The sequence below is a fragment of the Onychostoma macrolepis genome, chromosome 18, assembly GCF_012432095.1.
Source record: "Onychostoma macrolepis isolate SWU-2019 chromosome 18, ASM1243209v1, whole genome shotgun sequence".
Taxonomy (NCBI): Eukaryota; Metazoa; Chordata; class Actinopteri; order Cypriniformes; family Cyprinidae; genus Onychostoma; species Onychostoma macrolepis.
Genome location: NC_081172.1, coordinates 32,607,289 through 32,623,149, shown reverse-complemented (window position 1 = coordinate 32,623,149; position 15,861 = coordinate 32,607,289). Strand labels below are relative to the sequence as shown.

Here is a 15,861-nt window from a genome sequence, read left to right as displayed (position 1 = left end):
TAAATCAGTATATATAAAAATTATTTAATTTAAGTGTCATTTTTTTTTTTTGGTTCATATAAGCTATAGCTTCTGACCTTTAAAATCAAAACATACTCATGATTTTATGGCATCAATTACTATATTTAATCAGAAACGGTCTAAATATTATTTGTGTATTTTGCTTTCATTTTATTAGAAGTAGGCCAACAGCGCCCCCTAACGGGGCAGGCATTAGGACCCAGGGGACTCTCTCTCGCACCGAACGCATTCTCAGTTTAAATGCAGATCCAAAACAGTGAATCTAATCATCATTCAGGCAAAACTTTGCTTCAAGAATGAGCCACACTGCTGACGTGATATAATCGCTAGCACACCCTGAGCACATGCGAGTTAATATATTCCTCTTATCGGCAAGACATATTGGCATAATTTTTCATATCGGGCCGATGCTTACATTTTAAAAAAGCCATTATCTGCCAATTCTGATATTGGTCCGATAATATCATGCATTCCTATTAAAAATGAGAAACTTGTTCTTGTTCGATCACATCTCTCCCTGAGGTCGAGCTCGAGCTGGACTGCGGGTCGTGACCCCGGCCCCGGGCCGCGACCCCTGAGAGTCTAGTTTCCGCTCGGCACGTCTCTGAGAGTCTGCAGGCTTAATAATGGATAAGAGGGTCAGGATGAAGACGACACTCACGTATTGCAGGCGGTCATGGCCGGACACGTCTCCCCCGTGCAGAACTCTGAGATTGTGCTGTACTGCAGGTTAATGAGATTGAAGAACGTCGTGGCTAGAGAATCACACAGATGATGCAAAGATTAACGAATGATAAAACACCGCAATCCTTTAGTAATCAATCGTAAGAAAAGGAACATATTGTGAAATGTATATTCTAAGTCATTCTATAAAAACTGATGCCTTTGTTTACACCTTTTTCATTTTTATAAATGTATGCAACTATGCACATTTAATAACATTACGTATATATTTTAATTATGATTTATTAACATTAGCTATTATTGTGTCTATTATGTAAATAATTGCGTAAAGTTTATCACATAAAAGTACCGTGGTAATATATCAACAACTGTTTTCAACATCAGAAATGTTTCTCGAGCATCAAATCAGTATATTAGAATGATTTCTGAAGATCATGTGACTCTGAAGACTGGAGTAATGATGCTCAAAATACAGCTGTGCATCACAGAAATAAATTACAGTTCAACAGATATTCACATAGAAAACAGCTGTTTGAAATTGTAAAAAATGTGTCAATTTTTACTGTATTTTTGATCAAATAAACGCAGCTTTGGTGAAATATATTCTATGGAAATTAAACAATCCACTCAAGTACCACGTGAGTCGACTGAGCTTTCAGCGGAAACGCTGTAAACTGAACTGATCCAGAGCAATGGCTTCGATTAACCATAAAAGGCAGTGTTTTGGTTTAATAAGTGCTTGTGAAATTTGAAAGTGTATTAAAGTTTCCTAAATTAAGCCATACTTTGTTTTCTCCACATGTTTCTTTCAAGATAAAATGGAGGGAAATACAAACAATGGTGTGATTCGTGGCTCTGGAATGTTATTCTGAGCTGATTTATCATACGGTTATATAACACAGAGGTGAAATCATACATTCCCTCTGATGTTTTCAAAACACACCTAGTAACTAGACACAACACGACAGCAGACGGTTGGGGTCAAGGGTCGGCCGTTTGCCAGATTAAAAACAACCAACATAACGCAACGTGAGAAAATTATACCTAAAATCGGGGACCTTTTTTTCCCCTCTGCATTGCTAAGATTCCTACGGCCAAAAATAATGAGTAATTAGAAATGCTGGATCACTTTTAAAAGCAACTAAATATAATTAAACAGCATTCGGGACACGATCTTGACTTCAGACGTGATCTTCTACCAAAGAGCATGAAAAACGGCGTTGTGAGTTTAACTGGGTCTTAATTCTATTGAAGCATTAATTCTGTGAGTCACTTACTGTTGCAAGCAAGCCATTCGTTCAGGTCGATCTCCCTCGGCAAAACCACCAGCTCCTTGAGGTCGAAGTCGACGACTCTTACTTTGGTGTATTCTGCATCTAGGTAATGCTTCTTCTCCTCGGTGGGCGGCTTCTTTCCATTGGGCTTCCCTTTGCCCTTCCTGTGCGGATGAAACGAGGGCAAACTGAGGTTACTCAACCTGATAGAGCTGTGAACAAGGTCTTAAACTAATATTTAACACACACACACACACACACACACACACACTAGGGATGTGCATCTCATAACTGAGGCTGATGCGATATGCAAATAGGCCAGGCTTATTGCAGTTAGTCTGACTCATTGTCAAATGATTTGGTTCCATAAAGCAAGTTTAACATAGATCAACCTCAGTCTCTCTGGTTTTACGACAGCTGTACCTTTTATAGTTAGCAGAACATCACAATCTAAAATTGCTCTTTAAAGCATTAAAATCACTAAATTAAAACTACATTTTAACTGCTATAAGAACTCATCCGAGCTAGTAATTAGGACTGTATTAGCTTACATTTTATTTACCCATTATAATAGCCCCTTTACTGCTATCATAAAAATACATGCATATGTAGGTTTAAAATTCAATAAAAAAGGCACATTTAATGTCCAACAACAATTTATCAAAATGCATATTTTACTCAGAATTATCGCACTACTGTTCGTCTGTTTATTGCGCATGCGCACAGCAGCGCTCGTTCACTCGCGTAAGCCTCGCCCACTCCTGACACCAAAATTGATATATTTACATGACTTTCTAAGATTATCAGATGAAAAATATACCAGTGACATGTCAGTTACGCACTGACTCAAATGCATTAAACAGCACAAATACATTCGTTGTTTGATCCATGATCGACATTAAAGGACTAATGCTGCGTTCGAGACGCCTCGGATTTGGGATATTTCCCACTTCAACCCGGAAATAATTTATGGAACGGTGCACTTTTAATGTTAACAAATACTTGTAACATTTTAATGCTACTAAATCATTAGCAACATTATTTTTTTTAATGTTACCAAATCCATTACTTCCGGGTTTTTGGTGGGAAATATCCCACATCCGAGGCGTCTCGAACGCAGCATGTCCAAAAATCATTGCATATATTACAAATATTCAGTATTGACTAGTTGACAGCAAGGAACTGTATGTGTGGAGATAGTAAAAGTTAGTGTGTTATGTAAGCACATACGGACAGCTCGTGCGTCGCGGCAAACTACGCAACAATCTGTGCACATCCATTTTTCCACTGCAGGTTCGCTCAGTTAACCTTACCCTGTAATTAGCGCAGCAGACCACAGACATTCAGGCTTTTCCTTCCACATCTATTTTTAGCACAGGCGGGTTATATTACCATCAGACCCAGTCCTCACACCACACCCGTCTCAACATCAAACACCCACGCTAATACAGTAATAACACTCCACTCCAACACACAAGAGCTGCTTTCATGGAAAACAAGAGCTTCAAGAGCCAACGATTACCTCACAGCACCTTTAAAACGCAAAAGACTTTTTGGAAATCAAGCTTTCATACAAAACCACTTGGTCAAACTTTTACTGTGTCAAAGATGACCGAGTAGGCCAGGAAAAATGTGCTAACAGAGCACAATTCTGCTCACGCCAGTTACCTTTAGTCTGTAAGGAGTAGACAGACTTATATTAACAATAAATTGGAGTGGAAATATAATTATGTTATGAAACAAAAAATTAAAGTAAAGTAAAGTAAGCTAAGCAGTAAATTATCAGCACACTGAAAATTATAGCTCCAAAAACATTTTTGGGTCTTTTGGATGTGCATACCGTTTTGCAATTCTTTGTTATTAAAATGTTTACATAACCAATTAATTAATCAAATTTAATAATTCAAATAATTTTTATTAAATCAAATATATTTTTAGTTTGATAAAAATGCTGCAACAATATCAATTCTATTATACAAATATCTACTTTTAGTTTTGGTTTTCGGCCAAGTGCATCCAGATTTTTTTTATTTCAGCGCATCATTAATAATAATAATAAAAAAAATAAAAAAAAATAAATAAAAAGAATAGTTTCCCTGTTAATTTTTATTATTATTTGAAATACTTAAATACTTTTACCACCCAAAAAATAAATAAATAAATAATAATAATAATAATAATAATAATAATAATAATACCAGGTTACTAGGTTAATGTTAAGTGATCGCTGATGATATTCTGTTTACGAATTACTGGTCATATGGAAACATTTGCTTCATACATACACATATCAGCAAGGTGCTAAAATACATGATCAGAACATAAAAACAATCGACCTATTAACTGGAAATTGGCTTTATCGTTAACTTTGACACGGGAAGATTTTTTTTCTTGTAACAGGGAGAGTCTCACATCAGCAGTGTTTCTGATATCAAATGTGATGCCAAGCAGTTGGAAACAGTAAAGAGGTCTCATATCTTAGTTTGCTGTTTTTTTTCCTACAGCGCGGCCGTCCAATAACAGCAGCGCGATATAAAGCCGTGTCTGTGTCCATCTGAAAGGACAGACTGGCCTGCTCTTTAGACAGCTGCTCCCATGTTGTTTGACTCCGGGGCCCGGGGCCAGTTCAGGCTCTCCACACAGAGAGCGGCCTTGTTGCTTTAATGAGGCACGACCTAAAACCTCAGCCAGAGGCCAGCGCTGCTAAACACACAGAGATTCACGTCCACACGCTGACCACTAACACACACCAGCAACCTCCAGAAACCAGCCTGTGCCTCAGTCCGAGTCTGCAGGGACAGCAGAGATGGTCTGGGGACGTTTTCATTACCTGAAGCAATTTTATGTGCGCGATAAAACAACATTTATATCTAAAGACAAAGAAATGTTGGGTATCATTTGTGACCCTGCACCACAAAACCAGTCATAAGGGTCAATTTGAATAATTGAGGATCGGACAATATTAGGCCGAGATGCAACTATTCGAAATCTGAGGGTGCAAATCAAAATATTGAGAAAAATCGCCTTTAAAGTTGTTCAAATTAAGTTCTTAGCAATGCATATTACTAATCAGAAATTAAGTTTTGATGTATTTACGGTAGGAAATTTACAAAGTATCTTCATGGAACATGATCTTAATATCCTAATGATTTTTGGCATAAAAGAAAAAAATTGATAATTTTGACCCATACAATGTATTGTTGGCTATTGCTACAAATATACCTGTGCTGCTTATGACTGCTTCTGTGCCACATTTGTGAATTTATTTTTTATTTTTTTTTGCAGCGTCCACAAATTCCCTCCGTCTCCATGCAAAGTCATTCTTCTTGGATTCTTTTGTTCCCTTTTGAGCCCATTTAGACAAAACTGTTCCTGATTCCTGGAAAAGCATGGCACTAAAGCCAGGAAGTGCCCTCTGGAAACAGCTTTTAGGGGAAAGTCATCATGAGGGTGTTTAATGGTGCGTTTCATCTTGAACGGCACATAATGAACATCAAGAGTTTGTGGACAATCACTGGGAGAAACCTCGAGTCCAGAGCGAAGCGTGGCCATTCGATCTCACAAATCCTTTCTTTCAGGGTTTCACAAACTTTGTTTAGTAAGTCAAACTTGACAAACTAAATTTGAACTTGAACATTTTATTTTTAGAATTAATATATCAATAATTTCACGGTTCTCTGATATAAAATATTTACTATTTTCTGTTTTATTTTTATTGTTTTTATTTTTTAATTATTTATACATATGACTGCATATTGCTGCTAACATTTCAAGTCCTTAAGCTTTTATTTTGTGGAATAACTGAATTGAAGAAATGTTGGAAATTATGCAAATGTGTAAATAAAGTCAACCAATCACACGTTGTGTTTCCAAAATGCACATTAAATCATGGCATTAGGCATGTAACTATTACACTTTCATATAACGATGCTATAAGCTATATTGCAAGTTTATTTTGATAAATTGTGCATTTGATTTTACAAATTATAAACAACTTGTGAAGCATCATTTGGGAAACCCTGCATTATTTGACAGTGATTTAAGGGCACTTTTGGTTTGTTTGATTTTCCAGATTTGATATTGCATTCATTTCTTAAAGCGGTTTTTTTTTTTAATTTTTTTTTTTATTAATGCTCTTGTTCACTGTACAAGCACATCTGTCTGCCATTCATGCACTGTTCTAAGAGATACAGAAACAAAGGACGATTGAAACACTTGAACAACTGGAGGTCCAAGGCCCACGAGAGAAGCTGCAGCCGTTCACAGAGCAACTGCTGTCCAACACAGCTTCATTCTACAATCACAGATTCACTTCAAACTCAGTTTGAAACTTAGGCCTAAATCCCAGATGTTTTGCTTCCAGCCAGTTTCACACTTAAAATGACAACTCATTGCCTAACACAATCAAAACATATGGAAAAAAATAAATAACAATAAATAAATACAAAAAGAGAGACACTCATATTTGTGATATGCTACTTTATAGGACACATTATGTACTTATATATATATTTATTTGATTTTTATTTCTTTTTTTCTCCATTGAAAGTTTTCAGCTTTACTGGAAGAGCTCAGGCACAAAATGCAGCAATGATGCAATTTGTTACACTCCATTAAAAAGTAACAAAGTAACACATATTTTAGGTAAATTAATAGGCATAGAAGAAAGCAATGTGCAGGTAAACCTCCTCACTGCTATTATTTGATTTATTTTATTTTTTCTCCTCTGAATTTCAATTTTTTTTTTTTTTTACACAAAAACAACTTGTACCTTTTCAACCTACAGAATAATAGCAACTGTATATTTACAGCATTTTTAGTTTACAGTTGCCTTTCCATTTCCTGTATTCATATACTGTACAGATCAAAGGTTGCATGCATTCTTTTGAGATTATAGCGGGAGCTTTTTCATTCCTGCTCTTCCAGACAATGATAACCATCTCGACTGTTCCTGTTCCTCACGGAAGAAGCTCTGAAGCACTCAACATCTGGTGGCTTTTAACTTGCAACTACCAAAAGTACAACAAAAAAAGAAAAAAGAAAATCATGATCTATTTACACACACTGCTACTTACCATTTGCACCCTCAGATTTTCAAATAGTTGCATCTCGGCCAAATATTGTCCTATTCAGCTTTCAGATGATGTATGATGTAATGTATGACTGGTTTTGTGGTCCAGGGTCACAAATGTCTTATTCTAATTGACTGATTAAATTGACTTGACACACACAAAAAAAGCACACTTTTAGAAAGAAAATAAAAAAAGGCTTCATACAGGTAAAAATGTCCATAAAAAAGGTACAAATCAAGATTATTTCTGTCACTGTTGTTAACCACCACACAGAATATGAAGAATATCAAAAACTTCAGGAGTCAACTGTCCACGACAGTCCTTAAGATATCAGCACAATAACACGCTCAGCAAAATATCGTCTAATTATCGGTATCCTTAAAATCCCAGAAAATATGGAGATATCTTTTTTTTGTCAATATCGCACACCTTAGTACACAGTCCAATGCGATTATGCATCCAAAGGCTGGCTGTGCAACAGCCATTAGGCCAAGTGCAAAACACACACGCAGTGACAACAGTCAGTGAATCGCAGATGACCGCTCCGTGTGGTCTGATTGCTGACCTGCCTGCGTTTGATTCCATTTATGGTTAATAAAACAGGGAGGAGGCACGTTTCTCTTCCTCAGAACAGTCTCTCAGTCATGCATGTGGTTTTCAGGAAAGTCAAATGATGCAATAGACTTTTCGGCTTAATCGCTGCACCCAACTTCCTTCCCGGGATCACAATCTAACAATGAACTACAGACTCCCAAAAGGAAATGCAGAGATGTAGATTGCAGACAGACGTGAAGTCTGAGAAGGCATTTCTGATGCTCTTTGTGGGAACAAGACGAGCTCAGCTGTTATGAACGGCCGTGTAAGATACGATCAGAGACTGGTGTCGCTCTCAGACAGTGAAATGTGAAAAGTTTGTGCAATTAGGAACGTTTGACTGGGAAGAATCGAACCTATTTTTATTCTCAGGGCATGTTCTCTGGCAAATACTCAGAAGCTACATGCCTAGTCCATTATGGGCGAGACACGCTGAAAAACATTCCACTGACTTTGCTGACGCATTTTCCTACGTTCAGAGTCAAGACAGAGATAAAATACATTCCGTGCTTTATTAATGCATTATGCAAAATCCAAAAAAAGCATGGTATTTGACTCTAAAGTAGCAGTATTTAATGCATAGAACAGCGAAGGCATAGTGTGACATCTTGAGCCACTAAAAAAAGTGGGGTTTTGCAACTTGGTGCATTTATATAAACCAAGCAGAATCTCAGCTATTTAAACTATTCAAAAACATGAGAATCCTACGTACGCACTGACCTTCAGAATCAGAAAAATGCCAAACACGTCAGGAATAAACCTGACTGAGGGGGTAGAAAAACATGCCTTGAATCCCAAATTAATAAACAAATATTTTAATGGGTGTGAAAGAAGAAAGCAATGCGGTTTAGTTTGCTAACTGGGTTAATCCTCTCGCTCTATTGCAAGACTTAAAAGGCAAAGTCACTTAGCAAACCTCTTCAAACTAGGGAGTCTCCACATATTTCCTCAGACGCTGATCCCACCTAAAACACATTAGCAAGTCTGGCAGATTAAGTTGAGCCACGGCCGATATGACCCGAGCTGACGAAACAGCTTTCTGACTCCAGACTGGCTGACTTGAGCCGCCACCGATGCTCCAGGCCCGAAAAGTGCCATTTAAAAGACTATTATAGAAACATCAAATTAGTCCTTTCTCTGAAAAGCCACAGTCTGTGGGAACGCAGGAACGCCAAGACTGTTTTTCAAGAGACTAAAATTAGATGGATGTCAGCTTGAGGCTGATGCTATAGTATACGGCTATAAAAGAGCAGTGGTTTATTTCACCTGCAAAGCTGTGCATTAAATCACAAATCCAGACGTTTAAAGTTCATGCAAATTTTGGCATTCTTGGTATGGAATAATGCTATAATGATAATAAATGCAAGTCCATAAACAACTATACATAAACTTTCTGGCAGCAACTTATTTAAAGGCAGATAACTACTTGGACTCTTCTCACAAATGCACTGCAAACACCATCACACTTGCATTTATCAAGTATGCAATAATAGAGTTATCTGATAGACAATTTACCAACACTTACATATATAATGCTTCTTAAAGAAATATGCTGTAAAATGACAGCACAAGCATATAGTTACGGCTGGCCATGATAATCTCTGAAATCCGCAGCAAACGCGCTGTATGCGATCAGTGCTCATTGCAGCTGCACACAATGCGTTTGTTAAATGATTAACTGACAGACAGGAAGAGCTCTCTTCTTTCAGTCGGTCACTTTACATCTCGCCTGAAGCCACCGAATGACCCCAGACCCTGAGACAGACTGTACCTGTTCACTTATTCACTAAAGCAGTGGACCTGAGCATTAATCAACAACAAATTAGCTTCCATTGTAATCTGGAAAACACACAGCCCACACTTAGTGATTAAACTGCGCTCTGGATAAAAAGTGCCAACTATGTAACAAATAAAACATTTGGATGCGTCTCAAAACCTATACTGCTTTCGGGGGACTGCTTCCATACGCATATTATATCTTATATACAGTGGGGTCCAAAAGTCTGAAACTACATGGAAAAAAATAATAATAATAATAATTCATAATAATAAATAAAATAAAGCAGCTATTTGTAATGCTAATATTTATTTTATTTTTTAAAACTCTATAATCCATTGTCAAGGAAATTTGTCTTTTTGTCTCCGCTACTGGTACAACATACAACTTATTCACAAAACACACACACACACACACACACACATAACAGGGGGGAAAAAAAACTAACAAAAAAACACTAATGTCAACAACAATTATTCTAACTGATTGACAATGGGACAAATGACTAAAATATATATATATATAAAAAAGAAATATATAAATATATTCATTGCTCTATGCACCATATAGTGCTTTCTCTATACAATGTAATGTGTGAAGGGTGCAAAGAAAATTATATTCAGTGTTATATATTTCTATCCATATAAAATCTCATCATTTAATTTTCACATGGTGCTTTTTGTAAGTTGTTACTGATTCAATGCATTATATAAATATAAAAGTCTATATTCATATTAGCTACACTTTCAACAACAAACAGTGAACGCAGGTATCTGACAGCAACAGGTCAACAAAGCGGTAGTAAAATCATCACTAGATGGACTTCGAATAAATATCGTATCATATAAATAACTTTTTTGGGGCACTTTAGGGGTAATTTATATATATATATATATAAACCGCCTATATGGTGAATACAAATACCGGTGCACCTTCTGGTCCACTGACACAGAAATAACCGCGCCGCAATTCAGTCTAATAATAACTTATCTATATGAGCCCCGCGGGGAAAGATAATATATCATTACAGCTTGACGAAACCTGGCAACCATGCAAATCACACGAACTATAAAGGTGCGCTGCTAACAATTAAAGTTAGTGTTAAGTTCCATTCCGTCGCATACAAGAAGAACTTGAGCGAGAAAACATTGCCATCAGTAGAGGAGCACAGGAGACGGATAACGATACCTCAGCACTTTGCCAACCGCCTGAAGGACCATTTTACAGCTTAATCCGTTTTTTGGGGATCTCTGCACGAGCGCGCTGTCATCTCCGACCATGTTTCCAGACGCCCGCTTTGAACGCGATCATAGATTCTGATCAAGCGAACCCAGGGTTTGCAGCAGCATTGCTCTGCTGTGCTTCTCCTGCAGCTGAACTTCTGGCCAATCGCAGAACTGATGGGAGGGGCCAAGGCGCAATATTTGGAATGTAAGAAACCTCATGCATGTGCCTCTCACACAGACAGTAGAACTGGATTTCCCCCCAAACACCGGCACAGCAATAACTCGCACTGGGGAACTAACAGATAGGATGCCTGTAGTTCTACTGGAATAATATAATGCATATATGCATATGCTTTTCCACTATATTCATCAGGTATCTAAAGATGCAAAGCTTTCTCCTCACTGGAAACCTCATTTTTCTACCATTCCAAGACTAAACTATTTCATTAATTTATTAAAGATTCTAAAAGCACTTTGCCTGGCATTTTTATAACTTAAATAGATAATATATACACATACATGTATAAAAACAGTTTTAAGTGTCATTTTTTTTTAAATTGAGATTTATGCATCATCTGAAAGCTGAATAAATAAGCTTTCCATTGATGTGTGGTTTGTTAGGCAATATTTGGACAATATTTGGCCAAGATACAACTATATGAATATCTGGAATCTGAGGGTGCAAAAAAATAAAATAAATAAATAAAAAAAATAACAATAAAAATAGAGAAAATTGCCTTTAAAATTGTCCAAATTAAGTTCTTAGCAATGCATATTACTAATCAAAAATGAAAGTTTTATATATTTACGGTAATAAATGTACAAAATATCTTCATGGAACATGATCTTTACTTAATATCCAGTCAAATAAAATAAAAATGGATAATTTTGACCCATATAATGTATTTTTGGCTATTGCTACAAATATACCCCAGCGACTTAAGACTGGTTTTGTGCTCCAGGGTCACATATATACAGTCGTGGCCAAAAGTTTTGAGAATCACATAAATATTGGAAATTGGAAAAGTTGCTGCTTAAGTTTTTATAATAGCAATTTGCATATACTCCAGAATGTTATGAAGAGTGATCAGATGAATTGCATAGTCCTTCTTTGCCATGAAAATTAACTTAATCCCAAAAAAACCTTTCCACTGCATTTCATTGCTGTCATTAAAGGACCTGCTGAGATCATTTCAGTAATCGTCTTGTTAACTCAGGTGAGAATGTTGACGAGCACAAGGCTGGAGATCATTATGTCAGGCTGATTGGGTTAGAATGGCAGACTTGACATGTTAAAAGGAGGGTGATGCTTCAAATCTTTGTTCTTCCATTGTTAACCATGGTGACCTGCAAAGAAACGCGTGCAGCCATCATTGCGTTGCATAAAAATGGCTTCACAGGCAAGGATATTGTGGCTACTAAGATTGCACCTAAATCAACAATTTATAGGATCATCAGCAACTTCAAGGAAAGAGGTTCAATTCTTGTAAAGAAAGATTCAGAGCGTCCAAGAAAGTCCAGCAAGTGCCAGGATCGTCTACTAAAGAGGATTCAGCTGCGGGATCGGAGTGCCACCAGTGCAGAGCTTGCTCAGGAATGGCAGCAGGCAGGTGTGAGAGCATCTGCGTGCACAGTGAGGCGAAGACTTTTGGAAGATGGCCTGGTGTCAAGAAGGGCAGCAAAGAAGCCACTTCTCTCCAAAAAAAACATCAGGGACAGATTGATCTTCTGCAGAAAGTATCGTGAATGGACTGCTGAGGACTGGGGCAAAGTCATATTCTCCGATGAAGCCCCTTTCCGATTGTTTGGGGCATCTGGAAAAAGGCTTGTCAGGAGAAGAAAAGGTGAGCGCTACCATCAGTCCTGTGTCATGCCAACAGTAAAGCATCCTGAGACCATTCATGTGTGGGGTTGCTTCCCATCTGAGGGAGTGGGCTCACTCACAATTCTGCCCAAAAACACAGCCATGAATAAAGAATGGTACCAAAACACCCTCCAACAGCAACTTCTTCCAACAACAGTTTGGTGAAGAACAATGCATTTTCCAGCACGATGGAGCACCATGCCATAAGGCAAAAGTGGCTAAACTAAGTGGCTCGGGGACCAGAACGTTGAAATTTTGGGTCCATGGCCTGGAAACTCCCCAGATCTTAATCCCATTGAGAACTTGTGGTCAATCCTCAAGAGGCGGGTGGACAAACAAAAACCCACTAATTCTGACAAACTCCAAGAAGTGATTATGAAAGAATGGGTTGCTATCAGTCAGGATTTGGCCCAGAAGTTGATTGAGAGCATGCCCAGTCGAATTGCAGAGGTCCTGAATAAGAACGGCCAACACTGCAAATACTGACTCTTTGTATAAATGTCATGTAATTGTCGATAAAAGCCTTTGAAACGTATGAAGTGCTTGTAATTATATTTCAGTACATCACAGAAACAACTGAAATAAATATCTAAAAGCAGTTTAGCAGCAAACTTTGTGAAAACTAATATTTATGTAATTCTCAAAACTTTTGGCCACGACTGTACACATACATACATATATATACACACACACACACATAAGCACATCTTACAGTATATATTGTATCAGTAACAATGTTTACAAAAAAAGTTGTGCCAAGTTCAATTAAAGGATGTATAAGGGAAATTATTACTTTATATTATTATAAGTGCATGGTCACAATTTAGAAATTATTTTTTTCCCTTTATAAGTTAATTTATAATAATCCGCACAAATAATAATAATAATAATAATAATAATAATAATAATAATAAACTACTAAAACATTACTTAAACAACAACAAAAAATAACTGAAAAAAATCAAATATTTAGTAAATAAATAATATTTACTAATTCATTAGTAAATAAACTAAAGCTAACAATTAAAACTTAAACACAAAAACATGTCATGATTATTAAAACTTTAAATTACATTTAATTTTAATTGAATATTAACAAAAACTATAATACAGTATATCAGTTGCACTGATATGGTCATAAAATGAATGCGTATTAGCAGAAGAATTAACAAAATGTTTATTTAAAAATACCTCTATATTGATTACGATGCATGACACCGCTATAACCGCTTGATGTGTCAACTACCACTGAATCATTTCCTTTACAGGTTGCTTCACCGCATGTTTTGACGAAGTCGTAACGTACTGGAAGCTGCTATTGTGCAGCAATTCGTGTTATGACAATGTAATTTACAGTGGAACATCAAGCTGGAATTTTCCTGCAGAGCTTGAAGGCATGTTCAGACTCGACACTGGAAAGCTAGAAGGGCCGGTCTGGCCCCGGGACTAGTATTTTAGTCATCTAACAGCATGCCAAGACAGACAAACGCATGCTAGAGACTCACAGCCTCTCTGGCTCCATGCATGGGCCCTCTTTAGCTTTTCTGCTAATATATAAAATAAAAATAAGCATGCATACCCACTATATTTATATATACAGTATATGCATTAAAGTCACCAGCATACATAGCCGTCAGCTTATTTTTAGAAGGTCAAAATGCTAAAAGTGTTCAGCGCCGTTAATATACTGGCTGCTGCTTTCAATCCAAACACTAGCGTCAGCCTTCAATTATTACTGCATAAGCCTTAAAAGGTCAGCCTGAAATAAATGCTGGAAAAAGAGAGTGGAAAAAGTGCTTTCTAAAATGAGGCATGGACGTCAGGTTGTGGGTGGGAGTGGTGAAATAATGAGGCCTGTGTGAGCGGGACGGGACAGGGGCCTGACGCCGAGCCTTCACAGGCTGCGTTTGTCCAGGAGGGCAAAAAACCAGGGCAGGGAGGCAGACAGAGGAGGCTTTCATGGCCTCTACAGGTGAGAGAAAATGAAAGAGCAGCTTGCGAAAGCAGTGACGCAAACGTGTAGATGCCGCGGCGTGGTGAATGCTTTCTTAGTATACTCAATGCTGTAGGAATTTAAGATTGGCCCCGTTTTTATTTTACCTCAGAGGACTAAAATATCTTATATATCTACACATATACACACACACACACACGTGACAAAGGATCTTTACTTCTAAAGATGTGGTCACATCAGCAATGTTTAGGTGAAACTTTGTGGGCAAAATAGGGGGCTTTTTTAATAGCTTGGCGATGCATGAAGCACAGATCACATAGAAGTCACTTTCAAACCAAGCAGCTTGAACCCGCTGCAAAACTGTGTGGAGATCGTTCACTCTCGCACCGAATTTATACACTGCAATTCACCCACAAAATATTGTTAAACAATAGTAAAAGTGACCACACCTTAACTCTGTTGACCAATACAATCTCTCCAGGGCATGAAATACCAGAACAGATAAAAGACAAAAATATACATAAATTTAAGTCACCAACATGTCATACCAACCACATTTCATTAGGATGTTAGATCACTTTTACCTCAGAGCAGAACAAGGACAAAAAAGGTCTTCTGAACTAGGGCTGTGTGATATGGCCAACAATATCACAATATTTATTTATATCATATGATATCAGTATTTATCACAATATTAATTCACTGTTAATGGTGAAGGAAATGACTTCCATAAGTTTGTTAGACCTTGAGAATAAATGTATATAACTTTAATTTGTCTGTTCATAACTCCACAGAGATCTCCGCAAGATACCTTTTAATTTAGCATCCCATGAAATCCATTTTTTTATCCTAAATTCTGTTTTTCATGATTTAATACAAATGTTTCATCAAAAATGGTGTCTAGTTAAATTAATTCAAACTTAAATGCAAACAAATAAAAATACAACAATTAAATTGCAACAAAACATTGCATTTTATTTATTTATTTTTGGTCAAAAAAGCTGCTGCACAATAGAACTGTATAAATAAAAAAAAAAAAAAAATGAAAACATCTTGGCTGTATGGCTTTGAAAATAATATTTTTACTTTGTTTTACTAAATACAGTTTAGTATACAATAGTAATGTATTTCTGACAGTTTTAAGGTAAACTGAACTTTTATTTTGGTGGTTTGTGGTGAAGATCTGAGTTTCAGCGTGTGTTTGACGGCAGTTGTGAGTAAATCTGCTGAAGTGACTCTCAGAGCAGCTCTGGAGATGAAGTTCATGTGTTCATGTCTCATATATTGAGAAGCGTTGCGTGTTTAGATGAAACTATGGCACTCATTCACATGCAGAACACGCAGATTATTAGAGGCATGCACTGACTGCTGTTGCCTTTATTTCTGCTCTTACAT

General features: G+C 37.0%; 1 protein-coding gene across 3 annotated transcripts in view; it reads right to left on the bottom strand.

Moving 5' to 3' along the window:
• The window catches only part of mob2b (MOB kinase activator 2b), a 46,135-nt gene that overhangs the window by 4,183 nt on the left and 26,091 nt on the right, over positions 1-15,861 (bottom strand). For 2 of the 3 annotated variants that reach the window (XM_058751130.1, XM_058751129.1), the window contains exons 2-3: positions 1,983-2,143; positions 683-776 (exon numbers count right to left, since the gene is read on the bottom strand). In XM_058751130.1, the coding sequence (XP_058607113.1) occupies positions 683-776; positions 1,983-2,143 (255 nt within the window). Of the gene's footprint in view, positions 1-682; positions 777-1,982; positions 2,144-10,610; positions 10,875-15,861 lie in introns of those variants that run through there. The other variant, XM_058751128.1, reaches the window with a different exon arrangement.